At 40.6% G+C, this 17,642-nt stretch overlaps 1 protein-coding gene across 11 annotated transcripts in view; it reads right to left on the reverse strand.

The window, feature by feature from the left end:
• Positions 1–17,642, reverse strand: part of ubr4 (ubiquitin protein ligase E3 component n-recognin 4) — a 166,950-nt gene that overhangs the window by 49,875 nt on the left and 99,433 nt on the right. For all 11 annotated transcript variants that reach the window (XM_052039092.1, XM_052039094.1, XM_052039091.1 and 8 more), the window contains 15 exons: positions 15,997–16,165; positions 15,724–15,820; positions 14,878–14,985; positions 13,643–13,756; positions 13,261–13,470; positions 12,841–12,990; positions 12,481–12,708; positions 12,136–12,214; positions 9,454–9,690; positions 7,788–7,953; positions 6,404–6,548; positions 6,187–6,272; positions 5,948–6,035; positions 4,390–4,583; positions 1,048–1,287 (listed from right to left, as the gene is read on the reverse strand). In XM_052039092.1, the coding sequence (XP_051895052.1) occupies positions 1,048–1,287; positions 4,390–4,583; positions 5,948–6,035; positions 6,187–6,272; positions 6,404–6,548; positions 7,788–7,953; positions 9,454–9,690; positions 12,136–12,214; positions 12,481–12,708; positions 12,841–12,990; positions 13,261–13,470; positions 13,643–13,756; positions 14,878–14,985; positions 15,724–15,820; positions 15,997–16,165 (2,311 nt within the window). The remainder of the gene's footprint in view (positions 1–1,047; positions 1,288–4,389; positions 4,584–5,947; positions 6,036–6,186; positions 6,273–6,403; positions 6,549–7,787; positions 7,954–9,453; positions 9,691–12,135; positions 12,215–12,480; positions 12,709–12,840; positions 12,991–13,260; positions 13,471–13,642; positions 13,757–14,877; positions 14,986–15,723; positions 15,821–15,996; positions 16,166–17,642) is intronic.

A 17,642-nucleotide genomic window follows, 5' to 3' on the forward strand; every position in this document is an offset into this window, starting at 1 on the left:
TAAATCTAAATGTCTCTCTCTCCTTAAAACCAAGTATCTATAATGATATATCCTCATGAGACCTGCTACTAAAGAAATGTTTTTATTGATATGGATGAGGATGGATGGATGCCAAAGAGACCAGTGTTTATCTCATCTCCTTCACAAATTTTGGATGATCAAAAAACACACAACCAATGAAGTATTTTTTGAAGTGTAGTCATGCTATAGTACAGAAAGTAGGAATTATGAAAATGCTGGTTATTGTCTGCCAGAAACCACTTTTAGCAAACTGCCGTGCCAGTTCAAATGAATCCAGGAGGATCAGAAACTGGGATCTGCAAAGTCAGCATTCAAAATTAACCACAGCCTTTCAATTAACGTGGTGTAAAATCAATCCCAAACAAACTAACCTGCATTAACACAATTAAGTTCATTCTTTTCCACTGCATGGTATCTCAAAAATAAAAGTACATGCTGGAGATTATATTAAGAACATATTGAATACACAAACTGCAGACTGTCTAAAGGTCATGATATAGTTGAATATACACAGGTCAGTATATATGTTTTTTTTTGCAGCTGCAAGGGCTCAGCAATGAAGATTGCATGAACAGCCTATAACAGTGTATTTAACAAATCTGCCAGTCACACAAAAATGATTGTAAACCTCATGCAAAATATAGCCATTTCTATGGGGCATTGTTGGCTATGTTGGCTTGGAGGCTGATCTCCGAGTTATCAAATCAGTAAAGTGGAAAATAGGAAGTAGTTAAATCAATTTAATTCTGGCCGTAGTATATCTTTTTCACGTGTAATACTCTATTTTGTTTCAACATTATCAATTATTGGGTGGATTATGATTGACAAATTGTAACAGTGGCCGCCTTAGGATTTATTACATGGCACAGATCAGTGAATCAGCTAGTAAAATATATTAGCACCTTCCAAAGTTTATACTTATGCAGTACTAGTTGACAGTTTTTTCTGAACTCCACAATATTGAGCGTGTTAATGTTACTATTTATGTTCATTAAATCAGTGTCAGTTATTTAAAAGCCCACTTACCTGCATTTGTGACACTGGTAAACATTCTCGCCGCAGTTACCACAGACACCTGGATTAGCTGGAACAGATGCACTGCAGCGCGGACACTGCAGGGTCTCAGTTGATGCCTGGTAATTCTCATAGAAGTCTGCAAACTCAATCATAAGGTTGGATGCCACAATGGGAAGTGGTAGATCGATCTTTACCTCTGTCTGTCCTGGTGTTAGTTGGACTTTTTTTGCTTTGTGCCATCGAGCAGGCCTAGAAAGAAAAGCCAATGAGGATGGCAATGTGGACATAAATCACTAAAGCCCAAAAGGTGTAGTGCCCGAGTAATTCAACCCAGTTATAAATATAACATTTCCAATGATAGCCTTTCTGAATTATACTGTAAAAGAAAAATACAGCAAACTGGTATGATTGGCGAGGTCAGGCACTGACATTTGGCTATAATTTCCATTTACTAAAGAATTTTCATCGATATAGTGCCTTTTGCTACCTCATGAGGCCACAGATTCTCATAGCCAACTTTTAGATGTTGTAGCAATACTGCAAAGTCTTGTTACCCAACCTGGTTGAATACCTGTCCTTAATAATAGACTCTAACATTTTCCCTTCCTAGGCAAACTGGTCTACAGTTCACCATTTTCTCTCATCCTCCTTTCTTAGTTAGGTTACATTTGCTCCCTTCCAATCTGTTGGATCAGTTCCAGAATCTATGCAATTCTGAAAGGTGGTAACCAGTGCATTCATCAACTCCATTGCCACCTCCTTCAAAGTAGAATCTGGTTATTATTACCTATTTCGCTACACTCCAAGATCAATTTGCCTTTTCTTTTTTTACTTTCTAAATTTCTCCTCACCAGAATCTGCCTCCTCTCCACTATTTAAAACCTTTAATGCATTCCTGCTTATTCAATTTACTAGGATAGTGGTTCCAGCCCAATTCAAATAAAGACAGGCCCAACTAAACAGCTCCCTCTTTCCCAACTCTTTCAGGTGAGTAAGACATTCATGTGCATCTCCTCCGGCCTTGTTTATTGCATCCAGTGCTCCCGATGTGGCCTCCTCTACATCGGTGAGACCAAGCACGGACTAGACAACCACTTTGCCAAGCACTTGCACTCTGTCCGCCGTGGCCATCTGGAGATCCTGGTTGCTAGCCATTTTAATTCTCCTCCCTATTCCCACACCAGCCTCTGTCTTGGCCTCCTCCACTGCCGGGGTGAGGCTAAATGCAAACTAGAGGAAAAACACCTCATCTTCCACCTGGAGAGCCTACAACCCAATGGCATGAACGTTGAATTCTCCAATTTCAGGTAAATTGCTACCCAGTTCCTCCTACCCCAAGCTTTTCCTTTTTCTCCTACCCCAGATACCCCATCACCGTTTCTTACCTCACCTCCACCCACTCCACCTATCCAACACCCACAAACTCCTTCCCCTCTCTGTTCCCATCTGCCCACCCCACCTCGCTTATTTGATTCCATGCCCCATCTTCCTCTCCTATCAGATTCCATCATCTGCAGCCCTTTGTCACCTCCATCGATCACTTCCCAGCCTCTGTCATTATTTCCAATCATCCTCCCCCATCTGCCTATCACCTTTCCCCATGTGGATCCACCTATCGCTTGCCAGCTCTTGCTCCCTTCGCCTTTTTATACTAGCTATCTCTCCTTTATCTTTCAGTCCAGATGAAGGGTCTTGACCCAATACATCGACTGTCCATTCTGCACCCCACACCCCCACCCCAAAGATGCTGCCTGACCGCTGAGTTCCTCCAGCATCTAGTTTGTTGCTCCCTCGTTCCCATTACAGGTGCCAGGGCTCAATGAAGTGAAACCCATAACCCATTTTTCAAACACCAATCTTTGATCCACACATTTAATTCTTGCATCTGATTTATCCTCAAACAATTTGCACTAGGTTTAGGTGGTAATCCAGGGATTGTTACATACGTGGTTTTTTTTTAAATTCAGACCCAAATTGTTCATATTCCTTGTCACATTTGTAATGTACTGTGCTACTGCTACAAAAAGCTAATTTTCATGGCATTTATACCTGGGTATGCTTGAATTTGAACTCCTCCTTTATCTACCTATGATAATGGTTCCCAAAGGAACCATGACTATTGGATCTTCCCCTTCTACTCCAAGTTTCTCTCCTCTCACAATTATGAACCAGACAACGTTCAGGTATGGGTTGGTAAGTGGCAAGTAACATTCATGGCACTAAAATGCCAGGCAATGACCATCTCCCAGCAGGTCAGAGGCTGGTTTTCTTGTGGCGACTGACTCAGATCCTGACACCCCAAGGCCATTCCACCATGATGGAATACCATGCTTGCTTACATGACTACAGCACAAACCCTAAAGAAGCTTGATACCATCCAAGATAGCATCCAAGCCTGCTTGACTGGCACCTCATCAACCCAACAGTGGGGCAAAGTGGCTGCTGCATGTATATCCATAGCACACAGTTACTAAGACAGCACCTCCCAATCCGTGAGCTCTGCCTCTGAGGACAACAAAGGTCGTAGGCACATGAAAGAACCACCATCTGATGATTCCCCTCCAAATTGCACACTACCCTCACTTGGAATACGTCTTTGATCTTCGTTATTGCTGGGTCTAAATCCCAGAAATCTACATCCAAACACTCCACACTAGTACCCTGACCAGAAGGGATTGCAGTGGTTCAAGGTGGTGGGTCACTACTACATTATCAAGTGCAGTAAGGGACAGGCAATAAATGTTGCCTTGCCAACAACATCCAGATCATGAAAATGAATTTAAAAAATCATGAAAATGGATAGACCACCCCAATGCCTAAAAGTAATTAAACGTAGAATGGCCAATTTCAATGGGATGAGAGGTGATCAGATAAACTGGAAATGAACTGGTGGGCAAAGCTATAATTGAACAATGGGACGCCTTTAAGGTAGAGATGCTTCAGGTAGAATTTAGATACATTCCCATAAAAGAAAAGGATAGGGAAATTAAAGCCAGGTCTCCCTGAATGACAGGTAGTGAAACAGAGCAGAGAAAATGGCATGTGACATATGCCAAGTTAGTAATACAAATGAGAACCAAATTGACTGCAGGAAGTTCAGAGGGGAGATAACAAATGGAAGACAATGAGAAAAGATTACCACAACTAAATCAAAAGATAACATTCAAATTAAATGCTTGCAAAATAACATTTGCACAGCATGTGCCACACCCAGAATTTCCATATCAAATCTGCAGACTGCACAAAGTTACTTTCACACCGAACCATGTTATGTTGCTTTGGGAAAATCTAAAACAAAATAATTATTTATTATCACTTACACACACATAAGTGTCATAGCTATGTACTTACTTGTTTTTTAGTTCTACTATGGCCTGAACAGTCCTGTTGTTGTAATACAGGTTGATGGTACGAACCATCTTTGTACGTTTCAGATCTCCGATCTTTACAGTTACTTTGCTGATTGTGTGACTGCCAATCAGTTTTACTACTTGCTGTGTAGTTGTGTAGCGAGTATCCACCTTGATTGATGAAAGTTTTATATTCTGAAAGAAAGTTACAAAGTTTTGGTAGCTTAAATTCATGTGGACAAAGTATGAGATAATGTCAATGTAATAGGAAATTTAGGCAGCATAGTTTTGTACAAGCTGTAATCAGAGTTGTAAGCACAGAAACAGGCCTTTTGGCCCACCCTGTTCATGCCGATCCACATCTACACTAGAAGGATATGGACCAAATATGGACAAATGGGACTAGCTTAGATGGGAATCTTGGTTGGCATGGACCAGTTGGGCTGAAGGGACTGTTTCTGTGCTGTATGACTCTATAGTAATCCCATTTTCCTGTATTAGGTCTGTTTCCTTCTACACCTTGCCTATTCAAGTGCCTGACTAAATATCTCTTAAATGTAGTGATTCTATCTGATTCCACTTCCTCCTCTGGCAGTGAATTCCAGATATCAACCACTCTAAAAAAAAACTTCCCCTCAAATCCAACAAAACCTCTTCCTCTTACCTTAAACTTATACCCTCTTGTTTTTGATACCCCTACCATGGGAAAAAGATTTTGACTGACTACCCTATCTATGCCTCTTATAATTTTATATACCTCCATCAGGTCACCCCTTCGGCCTCTTTTGCTGCATGGAAAACCAGCTCAGTTTATCCACTCTCTCCCATAACTAAAGTCCTCCTGTCCAGGAAACATGCTGGTTAATCTCCTCTGTGTTCTCTCCAGCAGAACCACTTCCTTCCTAAACTGTGACAACCTGAACTGCACACAATACCCCATGTGGCCTTGCCAGTGTTTTGTAAAGTTGCAAAATAATGTCCAACTTTTATACTCCAAGCCCCGATCTATGAAGGCAAGTATACCATAGCCTTCTTCACCACCTTATCTAACTGTATTGCCACTTTCAGGGAACTATGGACTTGAACCCCAAGGTCCTTCTGTCCATCAACATTCCTTATGCATTCTACTGTTACCTCTTGGGTTCCATGTACATTAACCTTCTGGACGAGCCTACCACACATTACCTTGTCAAATACCTTATGAATGACCACATAAGGCAATATCCACCACCATGCCTTCATCGATCCTCTTAGTTACCCAGGTTCTTGTTACAATGTTCTTGGTCATTCCCCAAATATAAGAAATGTGACTCAGATTTTATTGTCTGCAACCTGGTTTGGTTTGAGATACACCACAGTATCAATATATCTCTATATGACCCAAACACAAGTCATTATGCTGAGGAGACTATTTAATGATCTGTCAATGGTGGGAAACTAACAACACGGATTAAACATACAGAAACAGTGCAAACCTTTCCAAGAGGAAGAGAAGACTTTATTGGTGTATGTATGGCAATCCCAGTCATACACTATACCAGGTGTACAACTATACTCACAGTGAATGGCACCTCAGGGTTATTACAAACTAAACATGGATCACTCTCCAGATAGTAGCCATCAAACTCAACCAGACCGGACAGCATGCTGGGATGAAGTAAAATCAGAAAAATGCCATTAAGAACTTTATAAATGACAAGAAACCATACTATTGCAGCTTTTTCTATTAAATACAATTCTGCATAAATAAAGTGTATGTTTGTGACAACAATGGGCATTTAACAAATAAATGACTCACTTGTAAATGTTAGAGTTGGGGTGGTTGGTGAGAATATGGTTTTGAGTACGAAGAATCTCTACTGCCTTGTGTGAATATTCTTTCAGCTGGGATGGAAAAAAGTGACTGTTAAATTGCTCAAAAGTGATGCAAGAACATGTAGAGCTGCCAATTCCCTAAGAGAAAAGGAAGTTGCTCTATTTACAGATATTATGCACAGTCCATTGACATTCCTTACTTTTTTTTCAGTCTGTGGAGTCTTGAGTGAAAAGTATCCCAGCAAATCCACAAACTGTGCGGCCTTGCGTCCATAGGCTGGGAGCTCTGGCCAAATTGACCACATTAGGTCCAGCAAAAGCTCCTGCTGTGACTTTCCAGAGCTCCTAATCACACCAAAACAAAAAATAAATGGTCATTTTCCACGAGCGTAAGCAAATACCAGTTCCCATAACGCTCCTGCCCACCATCACTCCAGGTCCTGAAAATCTTTACCCATAGTCGCCATCTCTCTGTTCCCGAGCAGTAACCCCTATCTCCACTGCTCCCAAGTTTAATCCAAGAGGCTGTTTAGGTGAGGTTTCCAAGCAGAATCTGTAATGTAACTTCTACTCTTTCACCTTGCTTTATCCTTTCATTGACACAAATGGAGGCCATTCTGCTCACTGAGTCCATGCTAGCTCTCTAAGGGAGCCATCAGATTGGCTCATTTCGTGTATTTCCCTGTACTCCTGCAACTTCTCTCTCTCCCTCCCTCCCTCCCACACACACGCCCATCAACTCCCCTTTGATTCTTTTTGCAATTAACCTACACTAAGAAGTAACTTACTGTAGGCAATTAACCTACCAGCATGTCTTTGGGAAGAAACCAAAACAGGAGGACTCCCATGCAGACACAGCAATGACATGGAAATTAGGCACAGACAGCACCCGGGGTCAGGATCTAACCGAGATTTCTGGAGCTGTGAGGAAGCAGCAGTAACTGCTCCAAAACCTTGCCACCCACACTCAGTTAAACATGCTTATAAAAGGTAAAAAGATATGCTGCAACTTGAAATAAAGGACAAGATTCCATCATATCATTATTTCATAGTATTTTATATTGCCCATTAGTTTTCAGTGACTTCTCCACTGATCCCTAAATCTCCCTACTTCCCCGCAATTCCCAGCTTCTTGCACAGACAAATTCACAGATTTACCTGTGCTTGGTCCACACATTCCCCACACTAAGCCTCTTGCTATTTTTCAAAGGTTTTTCACTGCTTACAGGTACTCTACTTACTAACCTGGGGTCTTCAATAAGCTTAGATAAATGGCTGCCTAATTTACTATTTAAATCATTAATATGTATGCTGAAAAGTGGAAGCCCCTCAGTTGTCTCCATTAGACTCTGTCTTTGTTAATAGTTACATTTCTCCTGTTAATGCCTATTGAGGAAAGGAATGGAACTTCTGTGGGAACAAGGGAAAAAGTCTGTTACAACTGTATTACATTAAAGTTGAACTTGAATAGTCTCCAGGTTAAACCCTAAAGCATCAGTAAGACTGGTCCTTCTCAACAACTTATTGTATTTTCTGTATAGTCATGTTAACTCAGCTATTCTATTGGTGAAACCTGCATCTTACCTGTATATATGTAGAGTAAGACAGTGAGCCTGCCAACGTACAGCCGAGGAATTTGATTCCAACAGGAAACATCGTAAAAACTGAATCAGTGTTTCTTTGTCCGCAAATTTATTCAGTTGATTAACTAAAGCCGTGCAAAGCTGATCTTCCTGACTGCTTGTGTTCTCTGTTAACAGCAAACAAAGAAAATGAATATTTATTAAGTGGTGCAGAGAACACTTTGCTTCTATACACATTAAGCATAATTATTTGTGTTCTGAGCTCTATTTCCGGGTATCTGCAAGGTCATATGAATTGGGCATCCTAAGCTATCCTAGGGCGACATGCCTTCTTCATGGTAATTGGTAATTTCATCATGGTACTTGGTCAAAGCCCTGGAATTCCTTACTCAAGGTGAATTAAGTAGAAGCAAGTAGCCCAGTCACGTCACGAGACAATGCCCGGATTATTACTGATACTTTGAAAGTCTTGCTCATGTATTATACAAATATTTTAAAAATACTTCAGAAATTGAAATATTCCCAGGGTAGGATTAGCAGGAGTTGCATACAGAGCAAGACTCTCAAACAGCGTCCATTAAAATACTTCCTGGATAGATATAAAAATGCTTAGATAAACAGGAAAGTTGTAACCCATGAAACTCTCCTAGATCAATTGCAGTATTGTTATCGTTAAGTATATACTCCAACAAAATGCCTTAGCTCAGACTTTGAAAGAACCCTTGCTGTTCAAGTGCAAATGTCATCATGTCCCACACTAGTCATCCTAATCATCTGTAACAAGGTTGCTAATTTTGCCATTGTTTTGTGGCAAGCTCTTACTATGAAACAAGCCAAGCACACAGCTGAATTTCACGTAGAACTCAGTCAAGACTAGCCTCCCTCAGTTTAAGCTTGGCTCTGACCCCAGCTTCAAAAATGAAAAAAATGGGATGCAGAGCCATGTTTTTATTTGCCAGATAGGAGAGATGTAAATATTAACTGTCTAGTATAAAACTCCTCAAATTCCCAAAAGAACGCGTGAAAATATTAATTCCAAGGAAGACCAGAGTTCATTTTACAGTAGTTCTTATATATGGTTTGTAGGCACACAGATATATGAGAAATCTTGTCCTGGATTTATTTTTCCATTTTGCTGTTTTTTTTTTAAAATGGTAATCCATTTTCTGAACATCCATCATTATTAATTTTTAACATGGTCTCTTTTAACATTTGTAAGATTTTAAATATCATGCAAATAAATTATTTGTCATAAGCAGGCATTGCGGACAAACACGAACATTTATTGCCCATCCTAAATCCACTTGAACGGAGAGGTTTGCTATTCATTTTAGAGGGCTGTTAAGCGTTAATCATATTATTGTGAGCTTGAAATCAGACCTGGTAAAGAAATTAGATTGTCTTCCCTGAAGGATATTAGTGAACCAGGTAGCATTCAGCAACAATCTAACAGCTTCATAGTCACCACTACTAACATAAATTTGTTTTCATTCCAGATTATTTACTTAAATAAATTCCCTAGCTGCCAAGGAGGTATTTGAATGTGTATCCAAGTTATCAGTTCAGGCTTCTGAATTATTAATCCTGTAAAGAATGTTACTGTACCCATATGTAAATAAGGGCAAAATTCTGCAGATAATGATTTGTAGTGGAATACATTAGCTTACCATCCTTTTCCTTTTCTCGCTCCTCTTTCTTGCTCTTTTTACTGGATGATTTGGACTGAGATCCAGACTGTCCCGAGCTAGAGGAGGTTGTAGTTGTCCCAGTGCCCCCGGTGTTGCTGGATGTTGTCGTGGAGACAACTTTACTGCCACATAATGCACAGGAAAGCAACTGGAGGAGAACTGGGGAGACCCCTTCATCCACCAGAAAACTAACCTGCAGTAAGAAATACAGAACAGCTGGAGGGATGGGGAGGAAGAGAAGAACACATTAAAAAAAATTCATTTGACTGACTTGAATCGCAAACATAAATCTAATACCAGCAAAAGTTGATCATTCTTCAAATACAATATAATGCAGTCAATTCCAGGAATGTTGCACTTTACCCAATATTTACATTCATATTTTAAAGACATTTAGTATGAGTGTTCTGTGCATGTCTTTACTAAAGCACCTGACTAAACTGTTTTCTCAAAATAAGAGTTGCTTGTAAAAACTGGAATATTCAAGACCATGGGGATTGAGCAGGGTATCTTGATTAAGCAAGGTTTACTGTGTAAATTAGACTAACACAGGCTCTAGGCGTTGAATAGCCTATTTATGTGCAGCACCATTTGATGTTAATTTGGGTACAGTGGCCCATAACATTAGATTAAGGAAGTCTGACGGCTAGTCTAAGGCTCACTTTGTATTTGTTTTCATTTTTTTTCCAAGTGGTCTTTCTCCAAATTAAATGTTCCTCCTTTTTCTTTAGCAGTCCCTCAAGATTGAGGATGACATCCTTACACTATCGTTTTGTGAGTTCTCAGGTGACTAATGAGACCAATGTGAGAACCAGAGGCAGGCTGGTAGCTTTGAGGTGGTTTGCTCCTTCTGCTGCTTTCAAGGACAACTGTGTGCATCTCAATACCATCTTGAATATTCTTTCCACTTTAAGTGGTCGTGGGCCAAGGATTCCCAGGAAAAAGTGAGGATGTTGCATTTCTTCAAGGAAGTTTTGAGCACAAAGTTGAACCTTCTCCTCTGTCAAAGGCACAAGAGATTGCAGATGCTGGAATCTAGAGCAAAAACAAATTGCTGTAAGAACTCAAGCAGCACCTGTGGAGGCAAAAGGATGGTCAATGTTTTAGGTCAAGACCCTGCCTCAGTCCTGAAGCAGGGCCTCAACCCAAAACTTCAACCATTGACGCTGCTTGACCAACAGAGTTCCTCCAGAGTTTGATTTTTGCTCTTTTTCTCTGTACGCCTGATAATTTCTTCCACTGATAGTGCTCAAAGTTGAATGTCTGCTTCCAGACTCTGGTGTTGGGTATATGAATGGTGTGGCCTGCCCAATGTAGCCAACTGTGGGTAACCAAGGCTTCATTGCTGGGGAAGTTGGCCTGGGAGAGGACAATGATGCAAGTTTATGTGTCCTTCCAGTGAATTTGGAGGATTTTGCAGAGGCAACATTGGTGGTACTTTTCCAATGCACTGAATTATTTGTTCATGTTAGTCCAGGTCTCAGAGTGACAAAGGAGAGCAGGGATCACTGCTGCCAGACAGACCATGAGTTCTGCATGAGGTCTGAGATCTCGAACTTCAAACAACATTTTCTTTAATCAGCCAAAGACCATTCTTGGTTTATTGGAGGTGGTGAGTTTCATCATCAATATCTTCCTTTGCTGTGAGATGGACCATGAGATATGGGAAATACTCCACATTTTCCAGGGTCTTGTTGTGAACCTGTATTGTTGGAGGGTAATGTGGTACATCAGGAACAAGTTTGAAGAAGATCATCATCTTGTGGATGTTGAATGCTAAGTCCAGACTCTCAATTACTTCGAATGAACGAGTCACCAATAGCTTAGAGCTCGGCCCTGACATAGACAAACAAGTGAATTCTGCATACTGCAGTACAACTATTGAGGTTCAAGTGAGTTGGTTCTAGCCTGTAGTCACTGTAAATTGAACAGTTTCCCATTAGTTCTGCAGATTAGGTTCATCCTTGCAGTCAGTTTATTGGATGTGTGATGCAACACTGCAACATGAAAGACTAAGTGTTGGGGCAATGACACAGCCTTGTTTGACAATGGTCTTCTGCTGCAAACTTGCTGCTTAATATCATGAAGCAAACACATGATATGATTTCTGTGGACAGCTGAATTTGAGGGTGTTACATGCCAGATAGATGTAGTCAGAGGCTTTGGTGAGGTTGAAAAAGGCCACAGACAGTGTCCGGGGGTGGTCACACAGTGAAGATCACACCCACTGTGCCTCTAGATGGATGGAATCAACACCATAATTCAGGTAGCAACTCTTTGACCACAGGGAAGAGGTTTAGAGGGCCCCTCTGACAGGCAGGCAGACCCCTCTGTAATTACCAGAGTCAGATTTTTGAAGGTAGTCATGATCACAGCATCTCTAGGTTCACTGTTATAACCTTCACTTCGGAGATGTGGACATTGATATTGTGGATTCGTGACTGAAGCTCTTCACTGCCAAGAATATAAAAATTGTCAGTGAAAAGCTTCAGTCACAAATTCACAACCGTAATGACCACATCCAGGAAAAGGGACTTTAGAGACACTGAAGTTTCAAGAAACTAAACTGTTATATGGAGGAAGATTCATCTTGTACTAAATCATAAGAATCATTTGCTGAGTTCAGACAAACATTTCAACATCTAGAGAGGTTATACATACAATCATCCTTGAGGCAGAATTTCTGCCAGTTCACTGTCCGTTGGCTGGCAATCTCCGCACAGGCCTTTAAATGCTCCATCTGCAAGGGATAAAGGTATCAAATTAACGGAAAGCCATTTTGATTGAAACAAACAATTACCAACCTACATTATTTGTGTAAAAGTAAATTGCAGAGTATCATTGTTGAAAAATATGACTAGTGGAAGACAACACAATACTTCCTGTCCATTGTAGCAAAAGCAATCCCATACTTTAATGGTGTCTTCAGAAAATAAATTATTTCAGAATTTGGTATGTTGCCAGCAGAAATCTCAGTCTCCTGAGTGGGAATCAGCCTCAACTCACCAAGCTAATGAGTGTATCATACTGCAGAGCAGATCCTGATGAAGCTGTGACTATACCACCTCTCAGATGAATTCCCTGCTCCTCCAGCAGCCTCTTAATTCCTCGAACATGAGAGTCAAGTGTGTGCAAGTCACGTAGCTGACGGTACTTTTCCTTTGATCCACAAATGAACAACAGGAGTTTGCGAACTTGACGACGTACAAATGGAGTCTGCTGGATCATGAGGTACTGGAATAAGAGTAAACTTTGTTAAAGTAGTTCAGCAATTGTACCATTAATGTGATATACATCCATGTGTACATAGACACACACACACAAACTACCATGTAACCAGTTGTGGACTTGTGAATAGATGCTTACTTCAGACAGGAAGTAGAACCAAGAATGGTCAAAAATAGGTGGGGGAATCCGAGAGTTTGCATCAGCAATCTTCTTTATTTGGTATGGTAATCTCAACACCATTTCAGTCAAGAGCTGTGAGTATGCCTCAAACACATCCGCAGCATGACCCTGGGGGGAGAAAAGCAAGCATTTATGAAGAATTTAAAAACTTGTGATGCAGAAATCAATGATGGGGAAATTACCACAGATCTCCCATATAAACCAATCATAAACAGAATCTATGTATCATCTTCCTTTATACTATTACATATCTTCCGTTGCCCTCAAATTTTATACATGTCAAATACTTTTGCTCTGCAGACTTAGCTTGAATCCATAACTAACATTTTATTTAAAGCATTATATCTCTGTAACACCACATTGGGGCTTGCGGTTTACCTTCACATATTGTCGCAGGAAAAATGGGCTCATGTCTGGTGGTGATGAAGAAGTATGTGGTTTCAGGAGTTGACTTGTTGCTACAGCTTCCTCTTCACCCTGCTGTGTTTTCCAGTAGTCCAACAATGATTTAAGAACATGAAGACAATAGTCAATGGCTCCTGAACTTAATAATGCAGTGGCTGTGGCATTGGAGATCAGTGATGAAGCCTGTAAGTATGAAAAGATTATTTTCTCAGACTCTGGTGAAACACATCCTACACTTCATAGGAATTTAAAAATAAGATTTTAAACACTACATTTAAGCAAAGCAGATGCAAATAATTTTATTAACAGAAACTGATTATTTACACAAATGAAGATACGTGATGTAGTGACATACCTCAGAAGCAGATTTTGAGCCCGATTTAGTTCGTGACATAAACACACTGAGGAGTCTCATGATCACCAAATGCACTTCATTCAGTGGGCTGCGATCATTCTTCTTAGAAACGTCCTAAGCAAAAGAGTCACCGGCAATCAACACAGGAACTGAGATTCTGAACGTCTTCACTTATTCTTGGGATGCAGATAATACTGGAAAGATGCATTTACTGCCCACCCTTAGCAGTTTTGACATGGTGGTGACGATGGTGCTATTTCCCTATGACTGAACCCTCTAGCATCTCTTTAAGAACTGGTTGGTGTGCTGGACCATTTCAGAGGCCATAAAGAGTCAACCCTATTGTGTGGAACTAGAATTGTGTGTAGACCAGAACAGCCAGAGATGCCAGCCTCCATTCCCTGAAGGGCATTAATGAACTACTTGGTTCTTGGAAAAATTTGCAACTACTATGGTTACTTTTCTGACACCAGTCCACAAATTTCTCCATTTATTCAATTCAATTTCACAACTTTTCATGACAGAGTTGCAACATGTGACTATTGAGAATGGCCCAAAAGGCCCCACAACTTTCCTAACTCCTCTTCCAGTGTACTAAGCTCATTCTGTGTAGTTCAATACAATTCATTCTGCACAGACCACTGCTGCATTTTTGGTAAGAGAATTTATGATGGTTTGGTAGAATTTTCTGGATTATTATATTCAGTATTTTTAATGATATTAACCAACCATGTAACATTAGGTTTCAACAAGCATACTTCAAATCTAAAAGTTTTTTTAAAACTTTATTTATACAGCACGGTAACAGGCCCTTTCGGCCCAACGAGCCCACGCCGCCCAATTACACCCATGTTAACTTACTAACCTGTACGTCTTTGGAATGTGGGAGGCAACCAGAGCACCTGGAGGAAACCCATGCAGTCACGGGGATAATGTACAAACTTGTTACAGGCAGTGGCAGGAATTGAACCGCGATCACTGGCGCTGTAATAGCATTACGCTAACTGCTACTCTCCCATGCAGCAGTGGCATCAATCATTCAGTGACATCAGTCAGTCTGATGGGGGATGAACCTATTACTGATGGCCAAGTTACTCTTAAATGTTTTCTTTTGGCATATGCTACAACAGTAGTAGCACCAGTCTGAGGGTTGCCACCTGATCGCTCAACAATATTGAAAGAGTGAAAATACATTCAAAATTATAAATCAAAATCAATTACAGAAATATCATTACCTTTTTGTCCATGCACAGCTCTGCAATAAGCTGGGAAAGCAAATTGTCTAAGGCTCCTTTATCTTTCTCATCTTCTCCATCCAAGTCAGCAGTCAGCATTAAGATTACCTGATGGACAAATGCAAGCATATAATCAAAACATCAATAACATAAAGCCTAGGTATAAGTTAAATGTTTTCAAACTGATCAACAATGTAACATCTGATCCCCAATTTTCTAAGCCAAATTTCCTCCATGACAGCTACAATCAATTTATTCTTCATTGTCCTGTTCCTAAGTGCAAGTCCAGTTTTGATACTTCCAAAATAAGACAGTATCAAGGAACACTGGACACAGCATTAGGACTTCTAATCTTTCTAAGCTCTGAAGTCCTGATCTACTCCATCATCACAGTTATTATTTTCTTATGCAGTGTTTCAGCAGGGCACTATCTGGACAACTTAGTGGAGTTACTGCAGATTAAGGGGCTGACAAAGGAAGTGGGTAAGGCCACTGATCGTAGAATCACGACGAGCATATGAGGACAGAAAATATCAGGGGCATTACCCTTAAAATATTTCATGGTGTAAAGGGAAACTGACAAGGATATAACTTCAAAATTCCATCAGCTATTTCTTTAATCCACAACCTTTAATTATTTCCATGGCTGGAAGGTAAAATATGGAGCAGGCCTTTGAGAGAAACTAGTAGCATTTTCCCATCTTATTTCAAATGACAATGCATTAATTATTTGTAATCCCCAACCTAGCAATCAATTTCTTGTCCCACTTAAGATAAAACTAAATTTTGTGTCACCCTCAACAATGTAAAAAAAATTTAGAAAAAGCTCAGTGAAACAGAGCCCACCTGCATGTAAGGAATAGCTCGAACTCCTCCAACATGACGGAGCTGAGGCAAATGCTGTAAGAGTCTCTCGAGTAACATCAGTCGTACCATGTGGAGCCTATACGAGGAGAAGTAGAGGGATCACTCATTATGAAACCTTAATATAAACTTTATATGCTCTATTGGTGATGGCCAGATGAAATGCAATTTGGCATCACTGGTTAACTCTACTTTGGTCAGATGGCAAAAATCATTTGAGGGCCTTTTTTTTTGAGATTAGGAGTCTTTTCTCACCGGTTGCTTGTATGTAAGTCACCATCTGTTTCACCTTCTCCTTCCGATCCTTCACCTTCTTGCTGTCCTGTGGTAGTACTAATTGCTCCAGTGCTGGAGCTGACGCTGCCTGGACCTGTAGGATGTCCCTCTGCTGTTGTATCTCCATATGCACTGCTGCGCCCAGATACTATAGATTAAAAGAAAGGGTTAAACTGTATTGCGGCTAGCTGTATCAAACATGAATGTGTACACATACACACACCATATAGAAATATATATGTATACCATACATTTATATACCTATTTACACCCTGGTTACTGTGCTAATGAAATTATTACTGCTTGAATATACGTTTAGGTTCGAGAAATCATTTAGATTCTTTCATTATTTAGTTTTCCATTAAAAAGGGTACAAGTTTTCACACTTTAAATAAGTTGCTTACCTAATCTTTAAAAAATAACCTAACCAGAACTGAGAGTTAATCAGAAGTATATTTAATTGAGGACATCTTCAAAAGGCAGTGCCTCAAGAAGGTGGCATCTATCATTAAGGACCCTCACCATCCTGGACATGCTCTCTTCTTGTTACTACCATCAGGGAGGAGGTTCAGGAGCCTGAACGATTCAGGAACAGCTTTTCCCATCAGATTTCTGAACGATCCATGAACACTACCTCATTATTCCTTTTTTTTGCACTATTTTTGTAATTTATAGATTTTTGTGTCTTTGCACTGTACTGCAGCCGCAAAATAACAAATTTCACGTCATAGGTCAGTGATAATAAATCTGATTCTGATTTTTAAAAATTATATTCCTATTAAAGTTGGATAGAATGAACAACCGTCTGAACATCAGAGTTAGTTCCTGAATAACTGGACATATTCTCATACCCTCTTATGATGCAGAATCCAACACATTATCCTACAGCATTTCCACTAGCTCCAATGCAATCCCATCACCAGTCACGTCTTTCCCTCTTTCCCCCTTTCTGCATTCCACAGGGACACTCTCTTCAGGACTCCCTGGTGTGCTCATCTCTCCCCACCACTTTCACCTGCAACTGAATGAGGTGTAATACCTCTCACTTCACCTCTCCCTGATTACCATCCGGCAACCTAAACAGCCCTTCCAGGTGAGGCAGAGGTTCACCTGCACCTCTTCCAACCTGGTCTACTGCATTTGCTGCTCACAATGTGGCCTTCTCTACATTGGGAAACTAAGCATAGACTAGGCAACTGTTTTGCAGAACACCTGCGCTCTGCCCACAACAGCTACCTCGAGCTTCTAGGGGCATGTCATTCACTCTTCTTCCCACTCCCACACTGACCTGTCTGTCCTCAGACTTCTCCATTGCTACAGAGAGACCAAAAACAATTTGGAAAAACAACATGGCTTACAAACCAATGCTATGAATACTGGATTTTCTAATTTCAGATAACCCACACCTCGGTTGTTCTGCTCCCACACACACCCAAACTGTCCACCTAGTTTTCTTCTCTCTTTGTTCATCGCTCTCATCCCCAAACCTCACATATTCCATCCACCCATCATTCCCTTCCCATCTGGGTCCACTTATCACGTACCAGCTTCTATCCCCCGTGCCCTGCCACACACACCACCTACATGCTGCTATACACTGGCCAATCTTTCCTGTTCCTTCTCAG

This window comes from Pristis pectinata, chromosome 26 (assembly GCF_009764475.1).
Source record: "Pristis pectinata isolate sPriPec2 chromosome 26, sPriPec2.1.pri, whole genome shotgun sequence".
Taxonomy (NCBI): Eukaryota; Metazoa; Chordata; class Chondrichthyes; order Rhinopristiformes; family Pristidae; genus Pristis; species Pristis pectinata.